We start from the raw sequence: 26,662 nt of genomic DNA, 5'->3' as shown, positions 1-26,662 counted from the left end.
TTAAGATCTGCATCTCAAATAAATTTGTACACAAGTTTTCAATGTCCAGCTCTTAAATCAGAATCAACACTTTCACCTGGAAAGATTTTTGGGACTTATTTCCTTCAAACTTGAAAATGGCATCAACCACTCCTGTCTCCAAAATCCAAGAACCCGACGCCCTCTGGCACTCCCTGGGACACTGGAGGTGACCCTGAGCAGCTCCTTCACGCTGCAGAGGAAGAAAAGGGACCGTGACAAACCCACCCTGCACCGCGCTCTACTGGGACACTACTGCCACCACCATGGACAATGGATATTTATCACAATGCACTTCAATAAACACAAATATATTAAACTTGCCTCAAGAAAGCCAAATACTGGTATCATTTTATGTCTATAAGCTTTATTGATACTTGGGGTTTTGGGGTTGGTTTTTTTTTTTCCTTTTTTGCTGGGATTTTTTTTTTACATTTCACAATGCATTCCACAGACTTAGTTCAGTACAGCTCAAACTGCAAGTGTATAAATTTTCACTTATTTCTTGCATAACAGGACAGGGCTTTAAGTTTCCAAACAACATTTGCAGCATTAGATACTCGGTCCACAGATTATCAGAGTCTGAAAGCTGGAGAATTATTTGCTCAAGATCAACTACTGTACGTTTGTGCAACAAAGTGTATGGTGTAATTTCTTTTACTCTGTGTGAAGGTTCTTTGTTCATTTCTCTTTTGTTGTTTCCAACAGATGCCAGTGTTTACAGAGACTTTAGTTTCTCAAGCTTGTGTGCTCTGGAGCTGGTCCAGGCCTCAGTCAGTTCTCTGAAGTACAAAGCACTGTGGAGCAGCTGAAAGATCTAAGCTTTGTGAAACACATATATATATATATGTATATATATATATATATTGGCAATTGATAAAACAAAATCACAATACAGCTATACTCATACCAAAAAGGCAAGGTTTTTCAAAACTTGCTAAACTGGTATATTCTTCTAAAACATCTCATTTTAGAAAATCTGCATCAATCTACACAGACCATACACAGTGCACAAACTGGGAAGTGTTCTCCTCTGCCCCACCTGCTCTACACCTCCGGAGCGCAGCAGGAACTACCTCTGATGAAGCAAATGTACAGCTGTCTCAGTCGTTTGTATTAGCCAGTGCTGCACACAGGATAAGGAAAGATGATTAGTTTTAGATCCATACATAGCAGCTTACAATACTTAAAGATGATGAAACACATGGCAGTCAAAACAGTTATTTTTTCCTCAAACACTGCGTTGCTAAAAAATAAAGATCTGTGAATTTGCACTGCAATGTCAAGGGGTTTGCTATTCCCTGACCCTCCCCATGTAAATCCAATGAGTATTTTCCCCCCTTAAAAGATGAACTTCCTTTCCTATTGATAAGTTGCTTCAGGCTTTTTTTATTCAGTTTTGCGCTTCAACCCAGGGATCTTTGCTTGGATCCTGCAAGAAGCAGAAGGAAACACACAAAAGTGAGTTTGAGTAACAGACAAAAAAGAAAAGGTTAAACAGAGTCTTAGAAATAGCAACATGTGAAAAGAAGCACCTGCTGAGGGGCTCAGGTATCACTAATGGGTTGACATACACAGGTTTCTTTTAGAAATAGTACAGGCTCATTTCAATATTGCATCAGCAATAAAGGAGCTCATTTCCTCCAGAGGTAAGAGACCTTTTCCCTCCTTAGCCTGGCACATGGAAGAATACATTAGTCCTAGACAGGAGTGCCACATGTGCCAGGAAGCATTATCAGTACAAAGGAAAATAAATAAACCCAAACCAACTCACTTTGCCATGGCATCTTTGACATTCTTGTTCACAAGTCCCAGGTAATGGTCGATTTGGGCCTGGAATTGAAGCAGAAAAGTTACAGCCCAGCTCCTCCTTTGCAGCCTGGCTGAGTCTCACAAAACTCTGGGAGAAGTGGGAGCTCAGCCAGGGGTATTTCCCAGTGTGATGCCAGACTCTAGGAATGCGCCCACCAGAGGGCACAGCGGGCAAAGCCCCAAAGGAATCAATCCCCAGCTTCTCCCTGGTCCGTCAAGCCCCAGTTATGGGTGCAGGGCTGGGCCCCTCTGGGTTCACAGAACAGCAAAGCCGCTTAGTTGGGCCGGGTAACCAGCTTAGGCTGCAGCCTGGCCAGAGGATTGAGCAGCTTGGGTTAAGCCCCACACACTGTCCATGCTCCGGCCCTGGGGCTCCAGGGCTCCTTTCCCTGTGGAGGAGGAGCATGGACAGGACCCCATGAGGCTCTGCCATCTGCTCCTGCCTCCCCCCAGTCCCAGCCCGGCCCCCACAGCAGCCTTGTTGTTGAAAGGGGAGACGAAGGGCTAAGCCAGAGCTGGCTCCCCCCTCCTGTGCAGTGACCTGCCCAAGACAGCCCTGGCCATAATTTAATCGAAAGCATTTTACTTTGGCTCCTTCCTCCCTGCTCCTTTTACATTGGAGTTGCTCCCCAGGAGCAGCCCTGGACTGAGCCAAGCAGCTCCCACCTCCTGTTTTTGCCAGGGCTACAAATTCCACAGAGCTTTGGGAAACCAAATCTGAATATCAACTCCAAAAGGTACAGCAGGATTAACATGCCCAGTGCTGCTCCAGTCCTGACCAAAGCTGGACCAGCAGAAAAGGCCTCCAAGTTCATCAGGCCTTTTCCAAAACTGTTTGCTGGGGAAATCTTTTCTTCCACCAAGAAGGAAAAGGGAAAGCACACACAGTCTGAACTTCAAACTGAACTAGTGTTCCCTGGCTCTGGTTTCTGGGTAAAGGCCTATTTTAAAGGCTTTAAATATTTCAGAAGACTGAAATTAATTTCAATTATTTGTTTCTGGTTTTGCTTCAAGCTGATTTTATGAAACATTTAATGAATTCTATTACATACTCACCTGATGTCTCTCATAAATAACAGGAACACTGAAGAGCGAAATCAAAGCTGGAAAAAAACACATCAAATGCATAAATATTGACAACAGGGATGGTGTTCAAGCAGAACAAGGACTAGTTTCCACACCTGGGTATGTCTTGCAAAAAGGTACAAGAAAAATGAACAATTAAGCCCCATGCACCAACTGTTGGCCAGAAAATTGAATAATCCCTATTAAGGAGAGCCTGAGCTGTTCTCCAGGTCTCACCAACAGTAAAGTCTGGTCACAAGTCACTTTTTTACAGTGGGTCATGCAAATTCTTCCCAAAGGCTGCTCAGGCATCAGTTGGTTCTGACACCTGAAGGCCAGCCTGCTCTGGGATATAAGAAATTAAATCCTGCAGTAGGACACGGCCACAACAGATCCTGCACCTCCTCCAAAGTCCCAGCACAGCAATGACATTCAGGGCAGGCTAAGCCTGACAGGGACAAGCACAACAAACCTGCCTATAAACCGTGTAATGTCTGGAAATCAGCGATCTCAAGGAATTTAACAACACAACTCAAAATTACCTGTTCCCTTGTGTTATCAAAAAAGGAACTTAAAGTGCAACATCTTAAGACTACAGAATCAGCCTCCCAGTGCTGCCTGGACCCCAGTGCAGTCCCAAGGATATTTGGTGTGCCAGGTGTGTAACACAAGTCCACACTTACCCAGGATCAGTAATGTCAGACCATTGAACAAGGCACCAACGTAAGTGAAAACCCACATCAACACTGCGAACTGCAAGGGAAAAAGAGCCCGTCAGCACCCACTCTGTGCCCAGGACATCCCACTGTTTGCTGTAAACACAAATACCAATCTGAACAGGCCCAAACTGCACTTCACCCTGGTACACCTCCTGTAACCAGAGCTGGGTGATGAGATGGCTGAAGGATTCAGTAACGGGATACGTGGCCTCCTGCGTCCAGGTCACGGGGCTGAATTCAGCCCGAGTCAGCAGTGCCCAAACACTGCCCTGTGCCTTCTCAGGGCACTGCCAGTTCCATGGTGAGGAACGAAGGGCAAACACACAGTTCCTACCTGCCATCCTCCAGAGAGAGGGGACAGGCCAGGCTAAGAGGGGCCAAAGGGCCGGTGCATGACAGAGCCAGAGAGAAAGGAGGTCACACGTGTGTGTGGTGGCCCTGCTGCCACCCGAGTGTCCACCCACCTAGCCAAGCCATGCTCTGACCAGACCAGGCAGAGGCTCTTACATCAGGAAAAGCCTCTCTGGAAGGTTAACAGGGTAGGGTGTGCTTGATTTACCTTTTCTCCTTCAAAAAACCCACAGGCACTTTGGATGTTAAAAAAATTTAGGGACGAGAGGAGTGAAAACTGCTCTAACATGGAAGCTGGCTCCAGGTTAGAGCCAAGCTCAGAAGAAAAGACATCCCTAAAGCCCCACACTGCCACCACTGCTGGCTCCCTATCTCAGCCCCATTCTCCCTCCCTGCTGACAGCATTTGTCCAGCTCCTGGTGGGACACAGGCTCCACTTCCCAGCTCCACACAAAGGGCTGCCCACATTTAGTGCCAGGTGGAGTGTCCCAGGCACACCTCTGACCTATAGCAGTGGGAGGGGACCGAGGGCTGCCAGCTCTATTTTGGGGTAGGATTCCTCCCGAGGAAAATCAGCCGCTTTCTTCTAGAGTTGCAGGACTGCTGAGGAGCTGAGCAGCAGCCAGGAACAGCAGCTTTCCCAGTGTTCATTCCTTGCTCTGCACAGAGCAGAGACCCCTGCCCTGGTCAGCTCAGCACGTGGGGTTGTTTTCCAGCACAACCCTGGACAGACACCATGAGAAGACTGGCACTGGCACCAGGGAGTGCAGACCCGGGCACAGTGAACAACCCGAGATGGAAACACTCCCATGAGCAGGAGCTACACCCAAGGAAAGGATGGGCACAAAGTGCTGGCAAGGAAAACAAGGCATGGTTGCAGAACTCTGGGTGTGGGCCAGGACCCTGGTAACCCTTGGCCTGCAGCCAAGATACTCTGAACTTAAGCATCCCAACATCCAATTTTAGCTTATCAAAAGATGTAAAATATCCAAACCAAACAAAATCAAAAGCCAGCAACAAGATAAAGGCATTGGTAGTCAATACAAGTTTAATTCCATGATCCCTGCAACAAAATCAAGTTGGCTCAAGAGCTTCACTCAGGTGCACTAACTGCAAGTGATGCAGTTCTTTATCTGTCAGCACTTTTGAAATGTGACAAAGCAGCAGCAGGGACGAGCACAAAGTTAAACCTCGGAGAGGCACAAAGCTAACCCTCAGAGAGGCTGCACCATTCCCAGTGGTGCAGGGGGATTCTGGCAGGTTTCTCAAGGAAAATAAAGCAGATTTGCTGAACTCCCTGGCCCAGTCCTGCCCTGCAATGCCAGGGTGAGCCTGGAGCTGACCTCTCTGCACCAGGCATTCTACTAGAGCAAACATTTCCATGTTGGAGCAGCCTGCAAGTGCAGCACATCTACCAGAGAGGGAAGGAAGGCACCAGCTTGCACTGGGCAAAGAGCCCCCGAGTGTGTGATGGCTTCCAGTGGTTCTTTTGCATGCCAACAGCTATCCATTATCTGCTCCCCATGGACACAATTCCTGAAGCTCAGCATCACCCAGCCAACTCAGCAGCCATGAACACTGCTGATGACTCTACCCAGGGCAGAAAATGTGAGTTTACATAAGCACAGGGGTAACAAGACAAATCAATCCCAAAGTCCAACAATTATCAGAACTATCAATTATTTATTTTAGTGAGCATTGAATTTATGGTTCAAGAAAGAGCAAAATCCAGGTCACATTTGACTACACAAGCTTCTCTCCACCCAAAGTCTGTCCAGAGCAGCATCAGGGCAGAAGCATAAACTGCTGCATATGCAGGTTTTAACCCCCTTCACTTATAGTACTGGATGGGAGCGGGACCCTGATTCCACAACTCCTCTCTCTGCACTCCTCTGACACTTCAAGCAGCTCTCCCAGGAGTATCCACCTAGGAGTCCATCTCAACCCCACATTTACCTACTGGTCTCTATTTCCTTTTTCTTATAAACTGTGCAAACCCAGAGACCCTCCCACACACAACAAAGCTTACCTGAAACATACCTAAGAGACCTTTACACGAAAACCTTCCCTGAAACACCTCTAAATAAAGCTGTAAGACAAGAAAAAGAAAGCAGAAGACAGCCCAGGATCCACCTCCAGAGCCGATTCTGCCCCTTCCACCTGCTTGGGATGAGGGGGAAGCTCAGGAGCCAGGCTTGTCGTGACCCTTCCAAGGACCTGTACACCAGTGAAAGGCCTGTGTGGCTGATGGACTGAACCCACTTTTGCCATCCAAAATGGGCAAATCCAGAAGTGCCCCATGCCCCTTCTTTGCTACAGAAAACTCAGAATACAGAGCTCTGTTCCTCAAAGCCTCAGAGTTGAGCAAGAGCAGCAGTGCCCAGTACCAGCACAGCCTTTGCCAGGACAAAATGCAGCTTTCTCCTGGGGCTCTGGCAAGGGCTCCTGTGGGGTTGCTCCTCAAGAGCTGCGAGGAATTTCTCCTTGTGCTGCATAAATATTTAGAGTCCATTTTAAGACTTCCCCGACTGAAGCATTGTTTAATAAAGAAAAAAAATCTTAACAAGACAGATTTTACAGTCAGAACTATTACACACAATGGACTGACCTGCAGACATTTTCTGCATTAGTGCTCTGTAACTTGAATTATACATAAACATGTGGTTTCCTAGAGTGAAGATGTTTAAACTACACATGCCAAGATATTTTTATTTTTTAAACCAGGGCCATTATATTACATAAGATCCTGGAATCCCAACGTTCTCCTTGAGCACAAACTTTTCAAAATCAGTAACTTGTGCTTGTGAACTGTCCTGACATTCACTGATTTCTGATAAAGGGTTGCTTCCAACTACCATAAATTAGACTAATTAACCTACATAAAACGTTTTAAATGTCAGAAGGAGAGAAGGGAAATGAATTAGTTCAGCTGAATAAACACATCTTTCCTATGGACTCTAGTATTTTAAGTGATTAGAGTGCCTTGACGACATTCTGGCTGGAATTAATTCTGCTTCTAACATAATTCCTCCCGAAGGCCTTGTTTTTAGACCACTGTTCACTGGAACAGCAGTTGGCTTCTCACTGCTTCCTTCTCCTTTGCTGCAAGGGGTTGGGATCTCCACACAAATGGTGTGAGAAGTCTCCTAACTCAGACCAAGGCACAGATCACAAAGGGCTTAATCAGGAACACAAGCGACCTTGTGATTCCAAGTTTTTCTGTGCTGTTGATGGCCAGATCCAAACAGGACTTTGGCAGCAGCACTATTGAGCATGTCTCAAAAAACAGAAAAGAAATGGTTGTGCAGAAAGCTGGTTGTGCAGAAAAGAACGCACAACCAGCTCCTCAAAAGCCTTTTCCTGCAAAGCCCTTCAGGAGCAGGGAGATTATTGCACAACCCCCAGGCCAATACACCACCTCCTCTCTCCCTCCTGAGAAAAGAAATCTGTCCCAGGAGCAGCAGAGCCCCCTTACACCTCCTCTTGCTTCCAGAGGGAACTGCCTCACTGCCAGAGCCTTGCAGGGCACCAGGCACAGCTTTTCTGGCACAAACTGCGTTTAACTTTAAGCATATTGAGAAACTGGATCTACAAACTCTGCGTAAGATTCTGACATCTGCCTGCAGGTTTCTATTGCACAATTAGAACAAAGACTTGAACAGTCTTCCTGGTTTTCCCCACGGTTCACAAGGAATTCCTCCCCCAACTCCACAACAACTCAAAGGACTTTACAAAGCACTAAGTAAGGGGATTTACTGCAGGATAAATGCAAGTTTTTTCAAGAAGATTAAGCAAACTGAAAAGGAAGTGGACAACACACTGCACTAGGTAAAGGAAACACCAGTTTCAAAAACAAAGAAAGGCGATTAGAGCTTGAAAGGAGAGACTACCATTATCCTACAACAAAACTGAAGGGTTTTCAGCTACTTTTTATTTTGGAGGGTTATTTTGCTGTGTTTTGTTGGGTTTTATTTTTGGTTACATTTTGTTTAATTTATTACCATTATTCACAGTCAGTTGTGCTGTGTCACTCTCAGTAAATCCCATTAAATTCTACATGGATGGACTCTAGCTGTTATACAGCACTGCTCACACTGGGTAGAGTAATTTGTAAACCCCATTTCAGTAGTTCCCATCACTAAAAACAGCAGCTTTTACTCCCAAATCCAGGGGCTAGAACAAGTGTCCACCTTCCCAGTAACCCAAGGGCATCTCTCAGTCCTCACCATTCCAATAGAAAGTGGGAAAAACTCCTGTTTAAAGACAGGGAGCTGTGCACTAAACACAAACAGAAAACCAACTCCAAATCAGGCTGGGACAATTTAGCCCAGAGCCAAGTTTTCCAGAGGGACACACACACATCAGTGACACACCCTCAATGCCCAGACTGAAGCATGGCTTGTTTTTTGGAAGATTCCTGCTGTGAGAGGCACAAGCAAGGAGCTAGAACAGGGAGCTGCAGGCAGCCACAGCTTATTTCTGCTTTCCATTTGTGCTACTGCTCTGCCTACGTGTAGACCAAGTTATCCTTTACAGTTACCATCACTGCAGACAGCACTCGATATCCAGCCCTGTGCCAAACACTTCCAAGAGCAAACTACACCTCGTTATTTACTTAACCAGAGCCATTGTTCATTCTGCAGGGACCAGCAGGCTTTGCTAACCTGGGTCAGCAGCAAAGTCTCACAGAGGCAAACTCACCTTGAGGGAATCCACCAGGTCGTCGACGAGGAAGAGGCGCCGCAGCTCCCGGACGGTGCCATTCACGTGGCCCAGCACAACGTTGCTGTACTTCTGGATGAGCTCCTCTGACACGGCCACATCCGAGTCCAGGTAAGCCCTGCAGGAGACAGCCAGGAAACCTCAGCATAAAAGTGCTGCAAACTTGAGCTATGTTAGATACAGTATCAACAGAAGCTCCTGTTTGTGCTATAGGGAAAAACTCCACAGTGAGAGGAATGCTGAAAGGACAGAACAGAACTAATTTAAGTTATTCTTAGTGAACAACTTTTTTTCTCACTGCTATTTACTCAGTCACCTGCACCAGGCAAAAAAAGTGGGTAGGCTAAGACAAGGAAAAAAATCCTACAAAAGCAATATATCCATTTCTGCCCCTGGAAGGCCCTTGTGGAGTTACCATTAAGCTGTAACATACTATAGAACAGCAAAATGAGCTAGATTTGTCATTTGCTAGAAAAAATTCTTACAGCTAGTGAGAGCAGTTCTTTGACATAAGAGATATAATCCCCTATCTGGTTATATGTTCCTTCCACTCTGCTGTCACTTATCTCTAGTTGCAGCAGCTATGGCAATTTGGAGTCTTTAAACAAAGTATAAATTATTTATCTAATGTGCATGCTGGAGGCAGAAGGAGCAACGCAGCACATCTGTAAAATGGAGCTCATTTTACAGTTGTTAAACTTTTGTTTAGGGGGGATTCTGCTTTGGTGTGGTTTTGTTTGGGGATTTTTTAATATGAAAATTGCACAATGCTCCCATGTATGTCATTTAAGGCAAAGCTAAACATGACCTTGTGGCAAGTCCAAGACAAATGAAAATACTTCAAATGGTAACTGCAGCAAGTGGCCATTTCAAAGCTACATTCTGCCACCCATCCTTGGTTTCCATCTGCTCACCCTTCCCAGCTCATCCACAGGATACTCAGCACCTGTACCAATAATCCAATTCTTCTCACAGAATTTTTCAAGTAAAAATATCATTCTTGTGGATAAGCTATACAGAAAAAAGGTATGCTGGGCAAGAATGTCCAGAAGCTATTTAGGATTATCAGAATTTTTAGAAAAACACTGTAGAAAGGCCACAGGCAGAAAAAGTTCTGCTTGTTCTTGCTAAGAAAAAGCTTGATGTTGCTGTTCAGATAATGAGAAGCAAGCAAGATTTCAGCTGGGGATATTCACCCTAACAGGAGGGTGTTTTTTCCCTGTAATTTTGTCCCACAGACTGGCTTCCACTGGAAAAGGAGCCACCGCACATGGTCTGGGAGGAATGGAGGGAAAGCTACATTTTTTTTTGCCTTACAGACGACGGGAACACCACCAAATTAGTAAGAGGGCTGTAGATAGAGGGGAAAACGGGACTTTCTGAAGACTGCAAGGCAAGACTGAGCCACTTCACTCATTAAGAATAGGGAGAAGCAAGGCTGGGCAGAGTGGGATAGGGCTGGCAGGGAAACCAGAAACACACACTCCTACAAGTCCTCCAACACAGATTAATAAGGTTTGATTTCTCTTAAGAGGCAGCTCTGCAGCAGTGAGTACCTGGACCCTGTCACTGACCTTGCAAGTAGGGAGCACAGCTACACTGCTACACACTAAACCACACATTTTAAGGTCTTAAAAGTTTCAAAAATATTAAAATAGCCCTTTGTCACGCTTTAAACCCTGCTACATTTATTCTGATTTTTCCATCCCTTGTACCAAGCCCTCAGTCTGTTTTCTGTATTTACTATATGACTCCTGAGAAAGTCTGAAGGTGGGGAACACATTTTTCATTGCAGAGTCTATTTACGTTATTATGCAACATCTTCACAGCACATGTCACCCACTGCTGCTAGCAGCACCAACACTGCTGCTCTCCAAAACAACACAATTTTGCTTCATGAAAAGAAAAATCTCACCTGAAGGGGTGGCCCTCATCAGACTTCTGGATTGCCTGGATAACTCCCTTGTATATCCTAAAGCTGATGGTGACAGAGAGCAGGGCCAGGGCAATGTAGGCTGTGACACTCACGATGCTGAACACTGTTAATGAGAGCAGCAGGAACAAGCTGGCTCCAAACACCACCCCGGTCTTCTTAATGTCTCGCCAGTAAAGGAGGTCAACAACTACAATTTAAAAGAGGTAAGAAATTAGAACAAGACACCTCTGGCATTCATATCAAGGCAGTAATTTTTCATTATTCACTCGACTACTGAGAGTCACCATGAGTGGAACTTGCGAACCCCTGTCAAACCAGAGCTGAAATCACAACTAGAAATAAGTTATTTAGTATGGTTCAGCTCTGGACTTCAGATTATTTGGATTACTGCTATTAGGATGAACCCAGACGCAATTGTTGAAATTTTAAAACAATGCTGCCCTTAAGCAATGTCAGAATTCATCTCTTCAGCTACTGTGCTGTGTTCTGCACCAGAACCACAGCAGTTTGTGCTTCATTTCCTCTCCTTGTCGGGCATTTTGTGGAGGTCACTCCCTGGAGAGATTGATTCCAATTCCCCTGAGGACAGATAACAAGACATCAACAGATCTCTAAACCATTATATCTTTATGCCTGGTAGAGGCAAAGGCACTGCTCAAAGACTCATTAACAGTTCATTTTGTTTTCTTTTGATGGAAGCATTCCCGTGGGAGTTTATAATGTTGATTATGGTTGACAGACTGAGCCATCAAGAGGGAATACTCTCCCTGAAATGTCAATCCAGGCTAAATCTGCTGTGCTCCAATGCAGAAGACTTCATTTGCAAACCAATTTTAGTTTTCCTTAAGTGACCCTCATTAGAGAACACAATATTATGCCATTTTTAGCATCACTGGTCAGAGCAAAGAACACCCTTGCACAAAGCATAGGTAATGGCTTAACACACCCGCTGCAGATGTGTTTGTTAACAGCAATAACCTAGTAGAGACAGAGTTCAAGATGAATTACAGAAACATACTACCATTGCACTACATATTTAGCAATCCTGTCTCATCCTAAACATCACCAAAATTAACTGTAAAACAGTATACCACAGCTTGGAACAGATTATTTGGATGTCAGTAAAAACATCTTTAAAAATATAATTTGTCTATTATATCTTGCAGGATGAAAACACAGTCATGCTCCAACATTCAACACTTAGTAGCCTCTGTAGGGCAAAGTCTGTGTAACCCTTTCTTAGGTACAACATGCCAAAGCCCCTGGGGCTGGGGTGGGCTTTCCCAGACTTTCAAGAGTTCAAGTTCTTCCCCGTTATTTCAACATGGAAACTATACTGCATAGCAGGAAAGATGAAAACCAAGGTCAGAAAATTAAACCCACCCTAATGCAAAGTATCTAACCCCAATACTTAATTCACATTTCAGCAGAAGTTTCCTGCAGCCCCACAGACACAGCCAGGTTACAGATGCACCAACACCTTCAATTGATCGCAGAGCAGAAGTGCTGTGGAAAGAACAGCCTCACCCCTCCAGCACCATCCATCCCACTCCTTTCTTCCAGCCTGGCTGCCTGTGCTCTGGCAAAACCATCCCAGAAAGCAGGAGCCAGCCAGATCGGGGCCTGGCGCTGCCACCACGTGACTGCACAAACATATGGGGGGCAGAGATAGAGCAGCATTGCCTGGAGGACACGCTCCTGCTCTCCCAGCACCTCCAACCCACACTCCTCCTTCCACTGCAGCCCAGGCTCCAAGCAATACAACCTTCCTTCATATTTGTAAAAAACAAACAAAATCAAGTCATCATAGACCTGCTGTTGTGCGGGTTGCAATCCCAAAGTTTAACTTTTTCTTTCGGTTCTTCATTTGCTTCCAGACACCGAAGAATCTATTATTGTCTCTGCACACCTCGCATTAAACATCAGCAAAATTGTGCGATTGACTAAGAATCCTCGTAAACCTGTAAACCTAAACTGAGCTGCAAGGAGCTCAACACCTGAGTGATATCTTCACAACCAGTCTTGACAAAAACAGTTGGTGGATTTTGTGCTTTTAAGTAATGTAAGGCATCTTTAAAAAATAAAAAGTCTCATTTTTAAAGCATTTGCTGCAAAGTACTTAAACTGTGTTTATTTTTAAATGCTGCAATTTGAGCATCCTGCACTCGAATTTGGTGCTGCCCCTGTATCAGGTGACACATTCAGTATGAGCCCTGCTCCTCTGCCTGCAGACAGCATTACTTCTGTAAACGAGCTGCTCCCTCCTCTCTGCGCAGCTTTAAAGCTGTGGCTTCTTCCTGCTCCATAGGAAATCATTTATTCCATGCATTAATGCATTATCCCAGTTATAAGGAACGTAAAGAGAGTAATTCATCTGTATGACAGTTCCAGAATGCCAGAAACAAAGGTACCTTGCTGGAATTAAAGCAACACAGCAAAAGCCAAAAGGCCTTTAGCGCCCCATCAAGTCTTTTGTTCTCGGTAATCAATAAGAAAAATCCCCACGCCAGGAGCTCCCGGACCAGTTAAGCTGCTCATAAAACATTTTCCCCCATTTCATCTCCACTCCTTTTGGAGAACGACCAAACGAGCGTAGGCTTAATGACATACGGATCTGGTATCATCGTAAATTCCTCAAAGGAAATTCGGTGTTTAAGTCACTGAAAAACTGCTTTGTAATTTTGCAGTCCAAGAAAGCAGATGAAGCCACTCATCTGTATTCTCTAATTGATCAGAAACAAGTTATTTGCATTTATTTTGAAAAGAAAAGCTTAAAAGCATTACTAGAAGCAGCTTTTTTGCTTTAACTTACATACAAGATAGTCACAGATTAAAAATAAAACCAGAAACACAAAAACCCCAAACCCATTTTCAGCAACAGCCCTGCAACATATTTCCTTATGGAAACTGTTCTGAGCTGCATTTTATATAATATTAAATATAATAAATACTATTAATGCACGTCTTGCAGGCCTATTCTAGAAGAAGAACAGCTGCCTACATTTGGTAAGCACGAACTGTCACTTGGCACGTCTAAAAATAGTCCCGTACCATCCGTGCCTTACATGCACAACTCATCCAGTTACATTTTGCTTTTAAAGCAAGTGCAGCGATAGCTTTGGTGCTGTATTTTTCAGTCTTTTCCTTTCAGCTATTTAACTTAAAACTGAGCAAGTCATATCGGGTTTTAATGACAAAAACAAGCGGTCTGATATATTTAACCTGATAATTCTATTTTTAAAAACCCCTGAACCAAGCAACCCTGTCTTGCTTTTTGGGGTTTTTTTGTTTGGTTGTTTTTGGTTTTTGGTTTTTTTTTTTTTTTTTAAGAAAGAGAAATTAGAAGCGAGACCTACGAGGGGGCTGAGCTCACGTGTACCACAGAAAACCAGGAAAAAGGAACTAACCCGTTTTGGCATCCATCTTGAGCGTGCTGCTAACACCCGGCCCTGGCACGGCTCGCTCCCGGCCCTTTCCACTTCCTGCGAGGGCGCTCGGAGGTCGGAGCTACGCAACCTCCGCCCGCTGCCATCCCAAATCCAGCGGCGGCCGGCCCGCCAATGGCCGCCTGCGCGCTGAGTGCTTGGAACGCAGCCGCGGAGCCGCGGGCTCCCTGCACAATGGACAACTCCCCTCTATCCCGTATTTACAGCCCAACAAACCCCGCGCTTCAGCGCCAAAGAAAGGCTGTTTGTGTCAAAGGGGAGGGGAGAGGGGGGAAAACACTGTACGATTTACAAGCGTTGTTACACTGGAACCTTTCTGTAAACGTGAAAGGTAGGCACGGATCCCTTATATTCTCCTCGTAACAGCGAGGAGGCACAGGGAGGAAGGAGCCTTTTCTGGCTCAGTTTAGCGTTGTGCCAATAGAGAAATGGGACAGCAGCGCTGAGAACGGGCAGCTTTCAGCACGGCTGCGGTGCAATATCCCATCTGTCACCGAGCAGGAAAAGCTGCTGGGGAGAAAATCCACAACCACAAATTGCTCTGCGTTTCTGCTCAGAGGCCTTTTCCACTTACATGTAATAAACTTCATATTCACGCAGGATGTGATCTTCAGGGTTTCTCTTGATGTCTGTGCAGAGAATCCGAGTGCTGACCCTGCAGTTCCACGGGAGTGGGGCAGCCCTGCTGGACACAGCCCAACCCCCAGGCGAAGCCATCAGCCATCCAGTGGACGGTGTATTGAGCACCACCACAGACTGGGGTTTGACATTTTCCACGCTTCCTGCATCAGGATGATTATTCAAAATCCTGGTTACATCCTAACAGGAGCAGAGACTGAGCCACAAAATTGCAGCCTCCATTTACCCTCATCAGACACATCAGAAGCCACTTCAGTCCTTGACTGTCTCCTTGCAAGCCAGGAACAACCACCAGCTCCTGGCTGGAGAAACTGGGTGGTGACAGCAGGACTAAGTGGTGCCAAGCACGTGGGACTACCATCAACGGAGCTGTCCCCGTCCCAGGGACAGGCATCCCCGTGGAGCAGCACATCCAGCGGGACTGATGGGCAGGTGGCTCCAGCTGGGTGCCAGAGGGCACAGAACAAGGCACAGCTCAGGCTTGGCACATCTGCACCACAACCCCAGCAAAAAAAGTGCTACAGATTTCACAAGTACATGCTAGAACAACAAGGCAAACACTACCAGATTCTCAAATTAAAAAAAAAGAAAAAAGAAAAAAGAAAAAATATTTCTCACATATTACCTAACGAGCCAAAGCAACATTTTCCTTTCGTTTCTACTTGACCAGATTCTACTCGTCCATGTGTGCACATTGTACCAAATGGGAAAACCATTCCAAAGCCCCAATTATTCATGATAAAGGTTGCCTATGCAATCTTTGCCATCAGTTAAACCAAATTTCAGAGAGATTTCTGCTCATTAATTAGAAAAGAATCCTGGGATAGCTTGGAAGTATAGCTGTGCTGTTCACCATACCATCATATCAATATTCAGCCATTAAAACCTGACGATTCCTTGAAATCACTAACAATTAATTAATTAAATAAATGTGAAATTTTAGTACCAATTACTCCACAGGGTTTATCTTCAAGAGCATAAAAAATTAAAATCATGCTACTCCCAGGGTAGACCTGTTTCATCCTATCTATCTAGATGATCGATACCACAGGTATTAATCAATGCAAAGGTTGTACCACTTGCATCATGATTGTTCCTCAACTACAACACATTAACCAAACCTAAATTTAAGATTAGATTCATTCGGAAGTAGTGTTTCACCTGCAAACTCCAACTACAAATCATACTTTTTGCTCTTCTCTGGTTTTAGATTTCATTTTTAAGTGATTTTTAGCATGGAAATATTGCAAGCATGTTGCAATATTTGCTTCTGTATTTATTTTGGGGCTTGATGAATAGTGCAATCAGTCCCTGAACTTTACCCATCATTTTCCATGCCACTGGAGCCTGACCTAAGGAAAGAAGAATGTGAAACACAGTATCTTCATCTTGTTCTTAAAAAAAAACAAAAAAACAAACAAAAAAAAAAAAAACACCAAAAAAACCCAAACAAACAAACAACAACAACAAAAAAAAACCTCTAAACCAGACTTCAGCAGCAGCTGCAAAAGGAGAAGAACCAGGGTCTTCTGCTTCCCCAGACCCCTTCATTTCTGCTTCCATTTTCTTTTAGACCTACTCTCTGCTCAGGATAGGCAATTCAGGGGTTTTAAACCAAAACAGACTCCATTATTCTCAAGGCCTCACATTCCAGGGTCGGAAATGTTCTTTCAGATCAGCACCACCCCTGCCAGGCTGGTTGTAAAACAAATCTGCAAATTGGGCCTGAAGACAAAAAGGGAACTTGCCTTCCAATTTTTACCAAAACATTCTGACCTCACTCCTTTTTTTCCCTTTCATTCCTTTCTTCCCATCCCCACAAATTTCAGGCCTGATGTATAAAGCCTTGAACATTTAAATGACTTACATATCAACAACAATATGTTACTAAACACTGCATAATATTTTTCCTGATAATTTACAGCTCTTTAGTGAAAGATTAAACTTTAAGAATCTGATTTTGCAGGGGCAAAGTGTTTTCACTTCCAGGACTTTTTTTGCTATATATTTAGGTTCTGAAAAAGCATTCTATGGATTTCAGAGAGATGGCAATTTTGTCCAAGTAGAATACAAAAAAACCCCGATTTTGAACAATAATTCCCAAAAAAAGAGAAAAACTTCACAAGAACCAAGCACGACAGGTCCCTTTAAAATATATTTAAGTACTCAGAGATGATTAAATTTTTTCAAAGCTTGTCCTGTTGATAAAGTATGAAGATTACTTATTCAAATAAGGCTTAAACTCTAACACACTGAGCACTAATGTAATGATCCACAGAGATTTACACCGGAGATCTCCCATTGGTGCTTACAGGAACAAAGGTCAGCACCACACTAATTTAAGGCTAGCTACTTATTTACCTAAAAAATTGTAATCTTACAGCTGTAAATTCAGAAAAACCAGGCACAGTTTTACCCAGAATTTGACAGAATTAAGAAAGACCCAAAGCAAACGGGATTAAGGGTATATTTCAAACAGATTTCAAGAGAAAATATCCCCACCCTGCTGTAGCCTGCGTGCAATTTCTCCTCTTATAAATATTAAAATATGACCTGCAAATTACGTTGGGTTTTCCAGTTAATGGATAGTATTGTTAGATTATTAATAATCTCAAAATTTCCAAGGACTACGGACTAAATTCGGACTACGCTGGTGTTTGTGCCGTGCATACCAAAACAAGCCCTTCATTAATATGCTCTAGGACTGGAAAAGATCTGCAGTGTCACACGAGCCGTTTCACCTACATAAAGTATTTATTCTTCTGCATTGCTCGTATTCACCCATTTTAAGCTGCAGCTTTTATTATTTCTGCAGGTGGCACAAAGAGACTCCACATCTTTGGCTACATTTCACAATCAAATAGATACATGCTACAGACACCATTTGCCGAAAATGGCCCCGCGGCATCTCAAAAGGAATAAAATAAGGAAACAAGGTGAAAGAATAAATACCCTTATCCTTCCAACTGCTCGGCTGACTGTCCATCTCTCCAGCTGGGATTATCAATTATGCATTCCAAGAGGGGAGAGCTGCGGGAGAAGCGCCCTGCAGCCCAGGGAGGGAACCATGGGCTTCCCCGGGCTCCGCAGTGGTGCTGCACTGGTGCTGCAGGAGCGGGTCAGCTGACGGGGTGTGGAGCTGACGCAGTGCTGGCACCGCACGGCCCCGCTGCGCCCGGCGCAGCCCGGAGCGCCGGCAAGGAGCGCTGGCACGGCGGGAGCGGCTTCTCCCGGCCCCGAGGGAGCGGCTCCTCCCGGCCCCGAGGGAGCGGCTTCTCCCGGCCCCGAGGGAGCGGCTTCTCCCGGCCCCGAGGGAGCGGCTCCTCCCGGCCCCGAGGGAGCGGCTCCTCCCGGCCCCGAGGGAGCGGCTCCTCCCGGCACGGCGGCCCCGCTGCGCGGACGGCAGCGAGGGCTCCAAAGCCCGGCCGCGCTAAGCGGCTTTTCGCGGCCCGGCTAAAAGTAGTCACCAGACGAGCTTTAAATAGATTGCTTTTCAAACAGAGGTTCAAAGGCGTTTACAAACCCCCCAGATGTATGGCTTCCCCTCAGGTTTCTGTAAACCAATGTCTGCCTGCTGCAGGACTAACAGAGACGTCTTTGTAACACTTCTCCCTTCACAACAAGCAGCGTGAAGGGAAGCAGAAAAGGACCCTTTCGGTGCATGGAACAAAAGCAAAGGCTCATGAAGAACACGATTAATCCTTTTCCTGGTATCTTTAGTCCTCAGGAGCTGCTCAGCCGTATTTATTCCTCTTAAGGAAGGCTGCAGAAAAAGTTACTCAGCCCTTTACCTAATTCCTACAAGCAAACACCTTCCCCTTTTTTCTTTTACATCAGCATTCTCTGTTGGCAGCTGCTAACATGACAATTAACTGTTCCCTTCATTTAAATAAAAAACAGGAACCTGACAGTTTACAGTACCAACATATAGAAAGCAGTATTTGGAAAGAATTGCACAAACAGGAGAGGAGTATGAGCTACAACGCTGAATCTGAAAGAGAAGAACTGTGGGAATCCTGATGTCATTTTGTTTCCATCCCTGCTGAAAGAACCCACAATTTCTTCTCCAGTCTGAAGTTTCTTCTTAAGATCTGGAGCTAACAAGAGAAAGCTAAAATCTTCCCATGGCTGCTCCAAAGCCTCTTAAAAATCTAGTACACCATTTCTTAAGAACTAGAAAATGGCATTCCCACATTTCCATGAAAATACTGTAGACCAGGAGGGCTAGAGATCCCAATTCAGACCTTATATAGACAGTTCAACTTTTCATTAGAACAATCTTGCACTGAGAAAGATTGCTACGAAGAGACCCAAAAGCCCTGGTTTTGACTTCAACTGCTACATAAATTTTAAGGCCTCCTTTGACATCAAGACCAGTTACACCTCTTTTTACTTATACAAAGATGTGCATTTCAGTTCCAATTTCAACAGGTAAATCCGAACAAATCCAAAATAGGAGGGAAGTAAGGAGTGTATATTCAAACATCACAGTGCAAGCAAACGTGAAAAGATGCACTGTACAAAAAAAAAAAGTACAAAACATCTGAGAATCTGCATCTGTCTTCAAGCTGAAGTGGAAACCACCAAAATCTGTGAGTTCCCCTCCATATTTGCACTGTCACTAAACGTGCCAAAAACATTGTGCATTCAAAGGTCGTTCCATTAATTATCAAATTTCTAAAGATACCAAATTAAAGCCTCTTCATTTCATGTTTAGATTCTTATACTTAAAATAGTGCATTTATGCAACTCTGTCTAACCAGAGTTTGTTGTGGCCACAGCAGTGTGGCTGCACCGCCAGTCCTGTTTCTCCCATCTCCAGTGAGCCCTCGCTGCCTCCCAGGAGTGCCTCCCCGGCCTCCAGATCCTCCTCTTGACTCTCTGCATACCACCATTCTCACCACTCCATGCAAACACACCCAGAACGAAATCCATCTCCCATTTTAGGCAAGAGGGGCCCCTACGCTGCACATCAAGTGGGCACCAGCACCGCCAAACTTCGGGAGAAGCTCTGTTTTCAGCAGGGATACTGCACACCTGCCTCTAGAGCACGTTTGACCACCAAGTACAGAGGAGGTGGCATTATCAGGTCCCCCAGACAAGTCAGACACAATCAGTTCTGGACACGTGTCATGGCACGCCCCAGGCTCCACGGAGCTGCTGCCTGGCAGGGCAAGTGCTTTACTCACTCCCTACTCACACATTAAATCACCATGAGCAGGGGCACTGAGAACAGCACTGCACCTCCCTCTGCTCTCCCTCAGTGCTGGTGCCTATCTGGCAAAGTTGGGAACTTGGCCCAAAGGCTCCATTTTCTCCCTAATTCTGCCACTCTGAAGGAACTTCCCTCAGGCTTTGCTCTTTTAGCAGCCTCAGCAACACAAGTCTTTGCCTCCCAACGGGGGTCACAAGAGCTCTAATGAAACACAGCAGGTTTGTGTCTTTCCTTCAGAAAAATTTCACTCATTGGGTTTGGTTTTTTCCCTCATTCCTCCTCCTCCTCTGCAAATTCTCTTCCCTCTGGAACTCTCCATTTATTACTATTAACATGGTAGCATAAAATATGACCTGAACAAGCAAAGAATCTAAGAGTACAATGAGATGAAATTAAATCAAGATTTTTTATGGTGAATTAAATGGGATTTTACCAATCTGCTTCTGAAAGAAACTCGGAGATGTTCCAAGGCATTTTTTCTCCAGTGAAAAACAACAAACAAACCCAAATACCTCAAAAACTGTTGAGTGGTGCCATTTAACTCTACAAACACAGAAAATAACAGAAAATAACAGAAATGGGTACAGTTGGTATCAGGCAGAACTTCTAATGTCCTTTAAGATTCACCCAACTGCAATGACCTGGTTTCTATTACAGCATCACAGGAAGTATTTGGTTTCTGCCCTCATGTTGTAGGAGGAAAAATAAAGATTCAGCATTAGTACCACCCTCTCAAAGCACATTTCCCACCTGGGTTTCACCTTCATATTTGCCTCCCCAAGAAAATCCAGGAAATGTAACATGTTATTAATTAGCTGCATTTCTGAGTGCCTGAAATGAATGCAAATAAACCAGTTAGATTTAATCTGAAGGGAATGTCTACAGAACTGGTGGTCAAACCCACCATGAAAAACAAGGGTGTTCTGGGAAACTGAGTGTCTTGATGGTAAAGAGCTCAACATTACTTCCAAATATTATTGGAATACTCAACATGGACACACTGAGGGATTTAAACTGCCAATCTCCATTTTAGTACATAACTTTGTTGTGGCAAGAGGTTTTGAGTCTATAATTCAATAATATCAATCATATAAAAACCTCCACATCCCTTCAATCAAAACCAGGTTTGTGGAAAGCATGGGCTTGGGGAAGATTAACGATCTGTATGAGAGAGGAACGTCTGCGCAACAGAAGGGCTGAGATATGTAATGTGTATATTTAGCTTTCACATCTCAACCTCATTTCAGGAGTTGGGAATTTCTCCAAACCTGGATGGATCCCTTCCTGTCCGGCAGGCGCTGACTTTCCCCCTCGGTGACAAACACTAGATGGCATTAGAGCCCTGTCACACAGGCTGGCCCAAATCCATGGCTCCCCAGCACCTGCTGCACTGGCCTGGTGCTCACACCTCCTGCGGGAGCTGGGGCAGCAGCACCTGAACCCACAGGAACTGCCCGCGGAGGTCCCATCCTACCAGGCAGCGCATTGATGGAGCTCAGGAATGCATATCTGAGGTCTGGTGAGGGGGACAGAGAAGCAAGGCTGTTTGCTCAAAGCCAAATGCAGCAGCTACTGAGAAATACAAACTCGGAAAAAAAAAATCACTGTATTCAAGACAGCAGAAATTGCTGGTGTTGCAGGGATTGTTTGCCTTTAAAATTGCTTCAGTTGTTACCTACCGTTCTGAATTTGTTTGGGCTTGGGGTTTTTTGCTTTTGTGTGTTTCTTAAATATGTTCAAGTTACTCAAGGGTGTGCCAGGCACCATTTAACAAACCTCCTTCAACCCAGGATGCTCTTCAAAGCTTTACATTTGCTTCAGTGGCCTGGGCAAGTTAAAAAAGTATCTGCAACGTTTTTATAATCCCTGTTAGCTCCCCACAGCCCACCGAGGCTGTGGGAAGTTACAACACACTGGCATTTGGGTTAGCTTCCAAAAAATAGCACTGTTAAGTAAGCATTCCACAACCTTGGATTTAAGTGTACCAGTAAGGCAGCTCAGATTAAAGCTTTAACAAGCATCAGTCACACCATCACACCAGCTGAATTCCACAAGTCTTAAGACACAGTGAAATCTATTTCAGTTCCACTGATGGGTAGAAAAAAACACCCAAAGAACAAAGGTAGACTCAGAAAGCCAAACACATGCACAGATACACTTGGCCTTGTGATGAACAATCCCTCCTTGTTAGCCCTTCAATGATACTCTGAAATTGTGCCTAAGCAGTGTGGTATTTAAAGCAGACAACTGATGTTTGTGGTTTGTCTCAGAAGTCCCCTTCTGTATTTTGCAACACAGCAGAGTGTGGAGAAAAATCCAGAAAAAAAAGCTCATTTTTGAGTTGGTATTATCATCTATTTAGCTTTAAGCATGTTCCTCTGGCATAAAACAAAAAATTTTCTTCCCAAACAGCACAGCATGTCAAAAATGAAAACTGCAGCTGTTCTCCAGAGTGAACACAATACTGAGAGGCTGCAGCTCCCCAGCCCAGCTCACAGCACACTGGACAGACCTGGGCCCTGTCCCTGCACTGGGCCATGGATGGGAGAGCGATGACACTGTTCAACTCCTCCTCTCTGCTCTGGCAGCTGAGTCTCTGCAGCTTCTGTGGCAGCTTCCCACAGATGGAAGAGCAGCAGCTGTGTCTTCCTCAGACCCATAGGGAGGGGCTGCCATCCCCAGGCAAGGACTTGCCACCCCCAGCCTGCTACATCTATGCAATGATTAAAGACCCTCTCCAAACGTCTCCCTTTAAAAAAACTAACACAAAAGCTCTTACAGTAAGTGCAGTGTTTTGCTTTAGCTTTTTTTTTTTAAGTAGTGTGATCTCTAAGCAATTAACCCCTTGACATGAAGTCCAAGACATACAGCTGCTCTCTAGACAGTTCTATCTGCTGGAAGCCTGAGCAGCCTTCACAGAACACACAGACACACAAAGAGTTTTAACAGTGCAGATTATCAATGAAGTTTTATCCCAAGCCAAGGGAAAAGCAAAACTCTCTCCTTTCTGCCTTAGATGTATGTATAGAGGAAGTGAGAGAGGAGAAATGGGAAAGGTAAATATTAAAAAATACATCTTCTACCTTATTTCCCAAACCAATTTCAATGACACCAACACTAATGTTCACTTCAACATGCACCTGCTGTTCCCTTCTAACTCAGCGTATTCTGTAATCCTATTTTATGAACTGTAGGCTGCAGCTACTGCATGCTGAGTCAAACTAACTCCTGCTTTTCTATTTAGAGCACTGTGCTTTCTGCAGTAGGTGTTTTTTTGGTGTGATTCCTTCTGGTCAAAGCTTAAGTAGCAGCAGAGTGCTGCAATATCAAAAAGCAAAGTACTCCTTTAGTCTACAAAAAGCTGGGAATTCATGAGGTGCTTAGTTTAGAGAAAAGATTACAACTTCCTGCTACTATAACTGCACATTACTGTAAGAAAAATTAACTACACTGAAGTGCAAGCCCACCTGAAAAGAGAAACATAAATTAATACCTGTGCTATACCTAAACCAATTTTAGTGTTTGCAGAACACTCAACTTCTTAATGACCACTTTTTCAGTAACCTGCATACTAAACTCCCTCATATTCACCACTTTGTTTAAACTACCGCCCTTGATCTAACGCAGGCTGGAGATGCACAGACTCTTTTCCAGATTCCAGGTACATACAGGAGCAGCAGAGGCATTTTCCTGAGTTTTACAGTCTGATGTCTGAACGGTTAATGAAAAGGAAGAAATGTATCTTCAAATCATGTGCACACAGCAAACAGCATCCCAGATTCAGTTTGGGAGGCTACCCCATGCCCAGCCTGGGGACAACCATGGAAGGGCCTGCAGTAGGCAGTGACTTATTTCTGCATCAACAGACCATGAGCAGCAGAGCTGGAGGAGAAACCTGGAGATGCTGAGTCCATCCCTGATAAACAGAAAAAAGGTACTAAAGCAATCAGAACATGAAAAAGGTACAAGTGCAGGCACTGACATTTTCTGTTACACTTGGCCTACAGAGAAGTTTACAGAAAATGATTTTAAAAGAGTAAGTCAAGACATGCTTAACTTTAGCTAAAGAATTATGCAGATCAGCAAACTGCAAGACAGCATACACAGATTACCTGAAGACTTATTCAGCTTTGCTGAAAATACAGCAGTAGGTTTTTTCTTTTCTTTAACAGAAGCAGCTTCTTTCTCAGCTTCCTTCTCAAAAGCTCCTGGTTTTACTACACTGACTATCTCTTTTTCAGCAGATAAAGGTGAGGTATCTGTGGCTGGTAAGGGCATGGTGGATACTTCAGGCACTTCTCTGTCCACAGCCTCCAAAGACTTTTTCAAGGCATTGCTATCTTCCTCAGCTTTTACTTCTACATTCTTCACAGAGAGATCACAGGGCAGCTCTGGGCAAGGCAACTGCTTCTCACCCTGGATCACCTTACTGATGTCTTCACCTTCATCTTTGTGCATTGTTTCTCGGTCAATGGCTTCTATCTCAAATTCAGGAACAGCTTTAGGATGACCTAACATCACAAAATCTTCTTCCACTGAGACTGGGGAAGACTCCATGGGTGAGAGAGCTTTGTCATCTCCTGTTTTTGGTTCCATAGCAACAGATACATCAGCTGAATAAGCCAAAGCATCCAGCTCTTCCATTTGAAGAGGAATCTTATCTGCCTTGGCTATTCCTGCAGGCATTGGCTCAGATGGTGGAGCAGCAACAATTTTGGAAGAGTCCAGCTCAGGCTGGAATGACTCCAGATAAGGCTTGCCTGTGGCAGCTACTGATTCCACCAGTCCTTCCTCCTCATGTTCTTCATCACTTGCAATACTCTCAGCAGATTTACTTTTTAAGAGGAGAGATGGATCTTCACTTGCTTCCTCAGCAAAGTCAGATATCATTTGACTATTAAACAGGCCAGCTTTTCCAAACTGTGGAGACAGGGTTCCATCTAGTTCCTTGTCTTCAGGCACATCCTGAGAAATGCTTTCTGTTACTGGTGTCTTTGAATACTCTGTGAAAGATGGAGCAGGAGATTCACCCGAGACCTTTGTTCCCTTAATTAAGTCACATGCAATAGATATATAAGGAGTCTCCAGATCATCAGGAGTGGTGCTACTCTCGCCATCAGGTTGCTTAAATGCCAATGTTTCCTTTGCTTCCTGGGCCTGTGTCAGTGGTACATTCACTGCCTCTTGGTATACAGGAGGTTTTTCAGCCTCTTTTACATTCTCATACTTGGCAGTGGGCATAAATGTTTCTAGTGGGGAAGCTTCCAGCTGCACAGCAGATGCTTCTGCCCCAGCAGCACCGGTGCTTAGCGGAGCTTCCATAACAATATCTGGCAATATGGGCGATGGAGCAGCTTCCGAGCCTTCGAAGGAGGGGCAGATCTGTGCCGCGGGTTTCAGAGTCTCCTGCGCCGCCTCAGAGGTTTGCACTAAATCAATCTTGGTTTCATAAGCCAGTTTTGTGCAGGCTGCATCGTGCATCTCGTACGCCTCCTGTACCAGGTCAGGAGTGAGACCCTCGGGCATGTTGGCGGCGCTGTCAGGTGGCACTGGCGGGACCCCCTGTGCTTTAGCAGGGTCAGCTCCCTGCCCTTCCTGCCCAACTGCTCCAGCAGCAAAATTACCTTGTTCTGGGCCCGTCTGAGCTTTCAGTTCTGCAATTTTTTTCTCATCGTCGGTTCTATTTTCTGAAGTGCCTTCCTCAAGTGGAGAAAGAGATTTGCCTTTGTTACCACCAGGACTTGGAGAGGAGTCAAATTTAGTACAAGTGATGTAAGTATGCGAAGGTTCTTCTACAGCTTCTGGGGTGCTTGGGAAGGAAGGCTCTTCAGCACTGCCTTCACTCTCTCTTTCATAATCCTTCTGCACAGTCAGCTTACCCACACCATATTTGTCGTCCAAACTGCTCTCCAGCTTGGCATCTGTCTTGCTTCCAACATCCTCTCTCATGCTGCTCAGCCCGTGACTAGCACCTTTGACTTCCCATATTGGCTCGAATGGTTTGAAGTCTGCATATTCTTCTCTCCTAAGAGAGTCTTCTTTCAGCACCCCTTTTTCACCATGATCACCACCTCCTCTGTACTTGTCTTTATTATAGAAGAGATCTTCCTCATTTCTTTCAAATAAATCTTGGGGAGATTCTGGAGACATCTTCAGCTGCTGTGCAGGTGTTTTCTCCAGGTTAGGTAATTCTTCAGGGCCCTCTAGCTGTATTTTCTCTTTAGCTGGAGATAAAATGGCTGCTGCTTCTTTAGCAAATGGGGGTTGTGAGTATTTCATCTCCAAAATGTCTTTATCATTTCCCTCTGCAAGAAAGGGGTTTCTGGCATTTTTCAGAGGTTCTTTATAAACCTCACTGGAGCTCTCTTTGTAAGTGCCTCTTGCAGGAAATTCATCTGAGAGGGTACCAAAGGCTGCATGCTCTTTAAAGGGATCAGCTGAGAGAGGAGAGAAGGAGGGAAGAGAAGGAGCAGGATCAAGCGGGACTGCAGTAAAATCCTCTTGCCCAAGCGACTTAGTGCTACCTGGCTGCTCCTGCAAGTCCATAACTTTTTCTGTGACCGTGGATAGAAAGGAAAGTTAGAGAAGGCAAGTGCTCTCAAAGTCAGTGCAAACTTTCAACAGGTTCACATGATTTTTAGCTACTAAAAGGCTCTTCCCAAGGTCTAGCATGGATACTATGAGCCATTAATACACACTATCACTTAAAGCTATTCTACTTTGCTTCTAGGAGAGAAGT

At 44.8% G+C, this 26,662-nt stretch overlaps 1 protein-coding gene across 11 annotated transcripts in view; it reads right to left on the bottom strand.

Moving 5' to 3' along the window:
* Window positions 1-365: 365 nt before the first annotated feature.
* RTN4 (reticulon 4) overlaps window positions 366-26,662 on the bottom strand; it is a 40,984-nt gene continuing 14,687 nt past the window's right edge. For 4 of the 11 annotated variants that reach the window (XM_068186217.1, XM_068186218.1, XM_068186221.1 and 1 more), the window contains exons 3-9: window positions 24,036-26,360; window positions 10,603-10,810; window positions 8,667-8,805; window positions 3,579-3,648; window positions 2,887-2,933; window positions 1,793-1,851; window positions 366-1,450 (exon numbers count right to left, since the gene is read on the bottom strand). In XM_068186217.1, the coding sequence (XP_068042318.1) occupies window positions 1,408-1,450; window positions 1,793-1,851; window positions 2,887-2,933; window positions 3,579-3,648; window positions 8,667-8,805; window positions 10,603-10,810; window positions 24,036-26,360 (2,891 nt within the window). In that variant the 3' untranslated portion in view covers window positions 366-1,407. Of the gene's footprint in view, window positions 1,451-1,792; window positions 1,852-2,886; window positions 2,934-3,578; window positions 3,649-8,666; window positions 8,806-10,602; window positions 10,811-14,030; window positions 14,170-17,660; window positions 17,852-24,035; window positions 26,478-26,662 lie in introns of those variants that run through there. The other 7 variants (XM_068186222.1, XM_068186223.1, XM_068186224.1 and 4 more) reach the window with 4 other exon arrangements.

Source organism: Anomalospiza imberbis, chromosome 3 (genome assembly GCF_031753505.1).
Source record: "Anomalospiza imberbis isolate Cuckoo-Finch-1a 21T00152 chromosome 3, ASM3175350v1, whole genome shotgun sequence".
In the NCBI taxonomy this organism is placed as follows: Eukaryota; Metazoa; Chordata; class Aves; order Passeriformes; family Viduidae; genus Anomalospiza; species Anomalospiza imberbis.
This window is presented reverse-complemented; position numbering and strand designations above follow the sequence as displayed.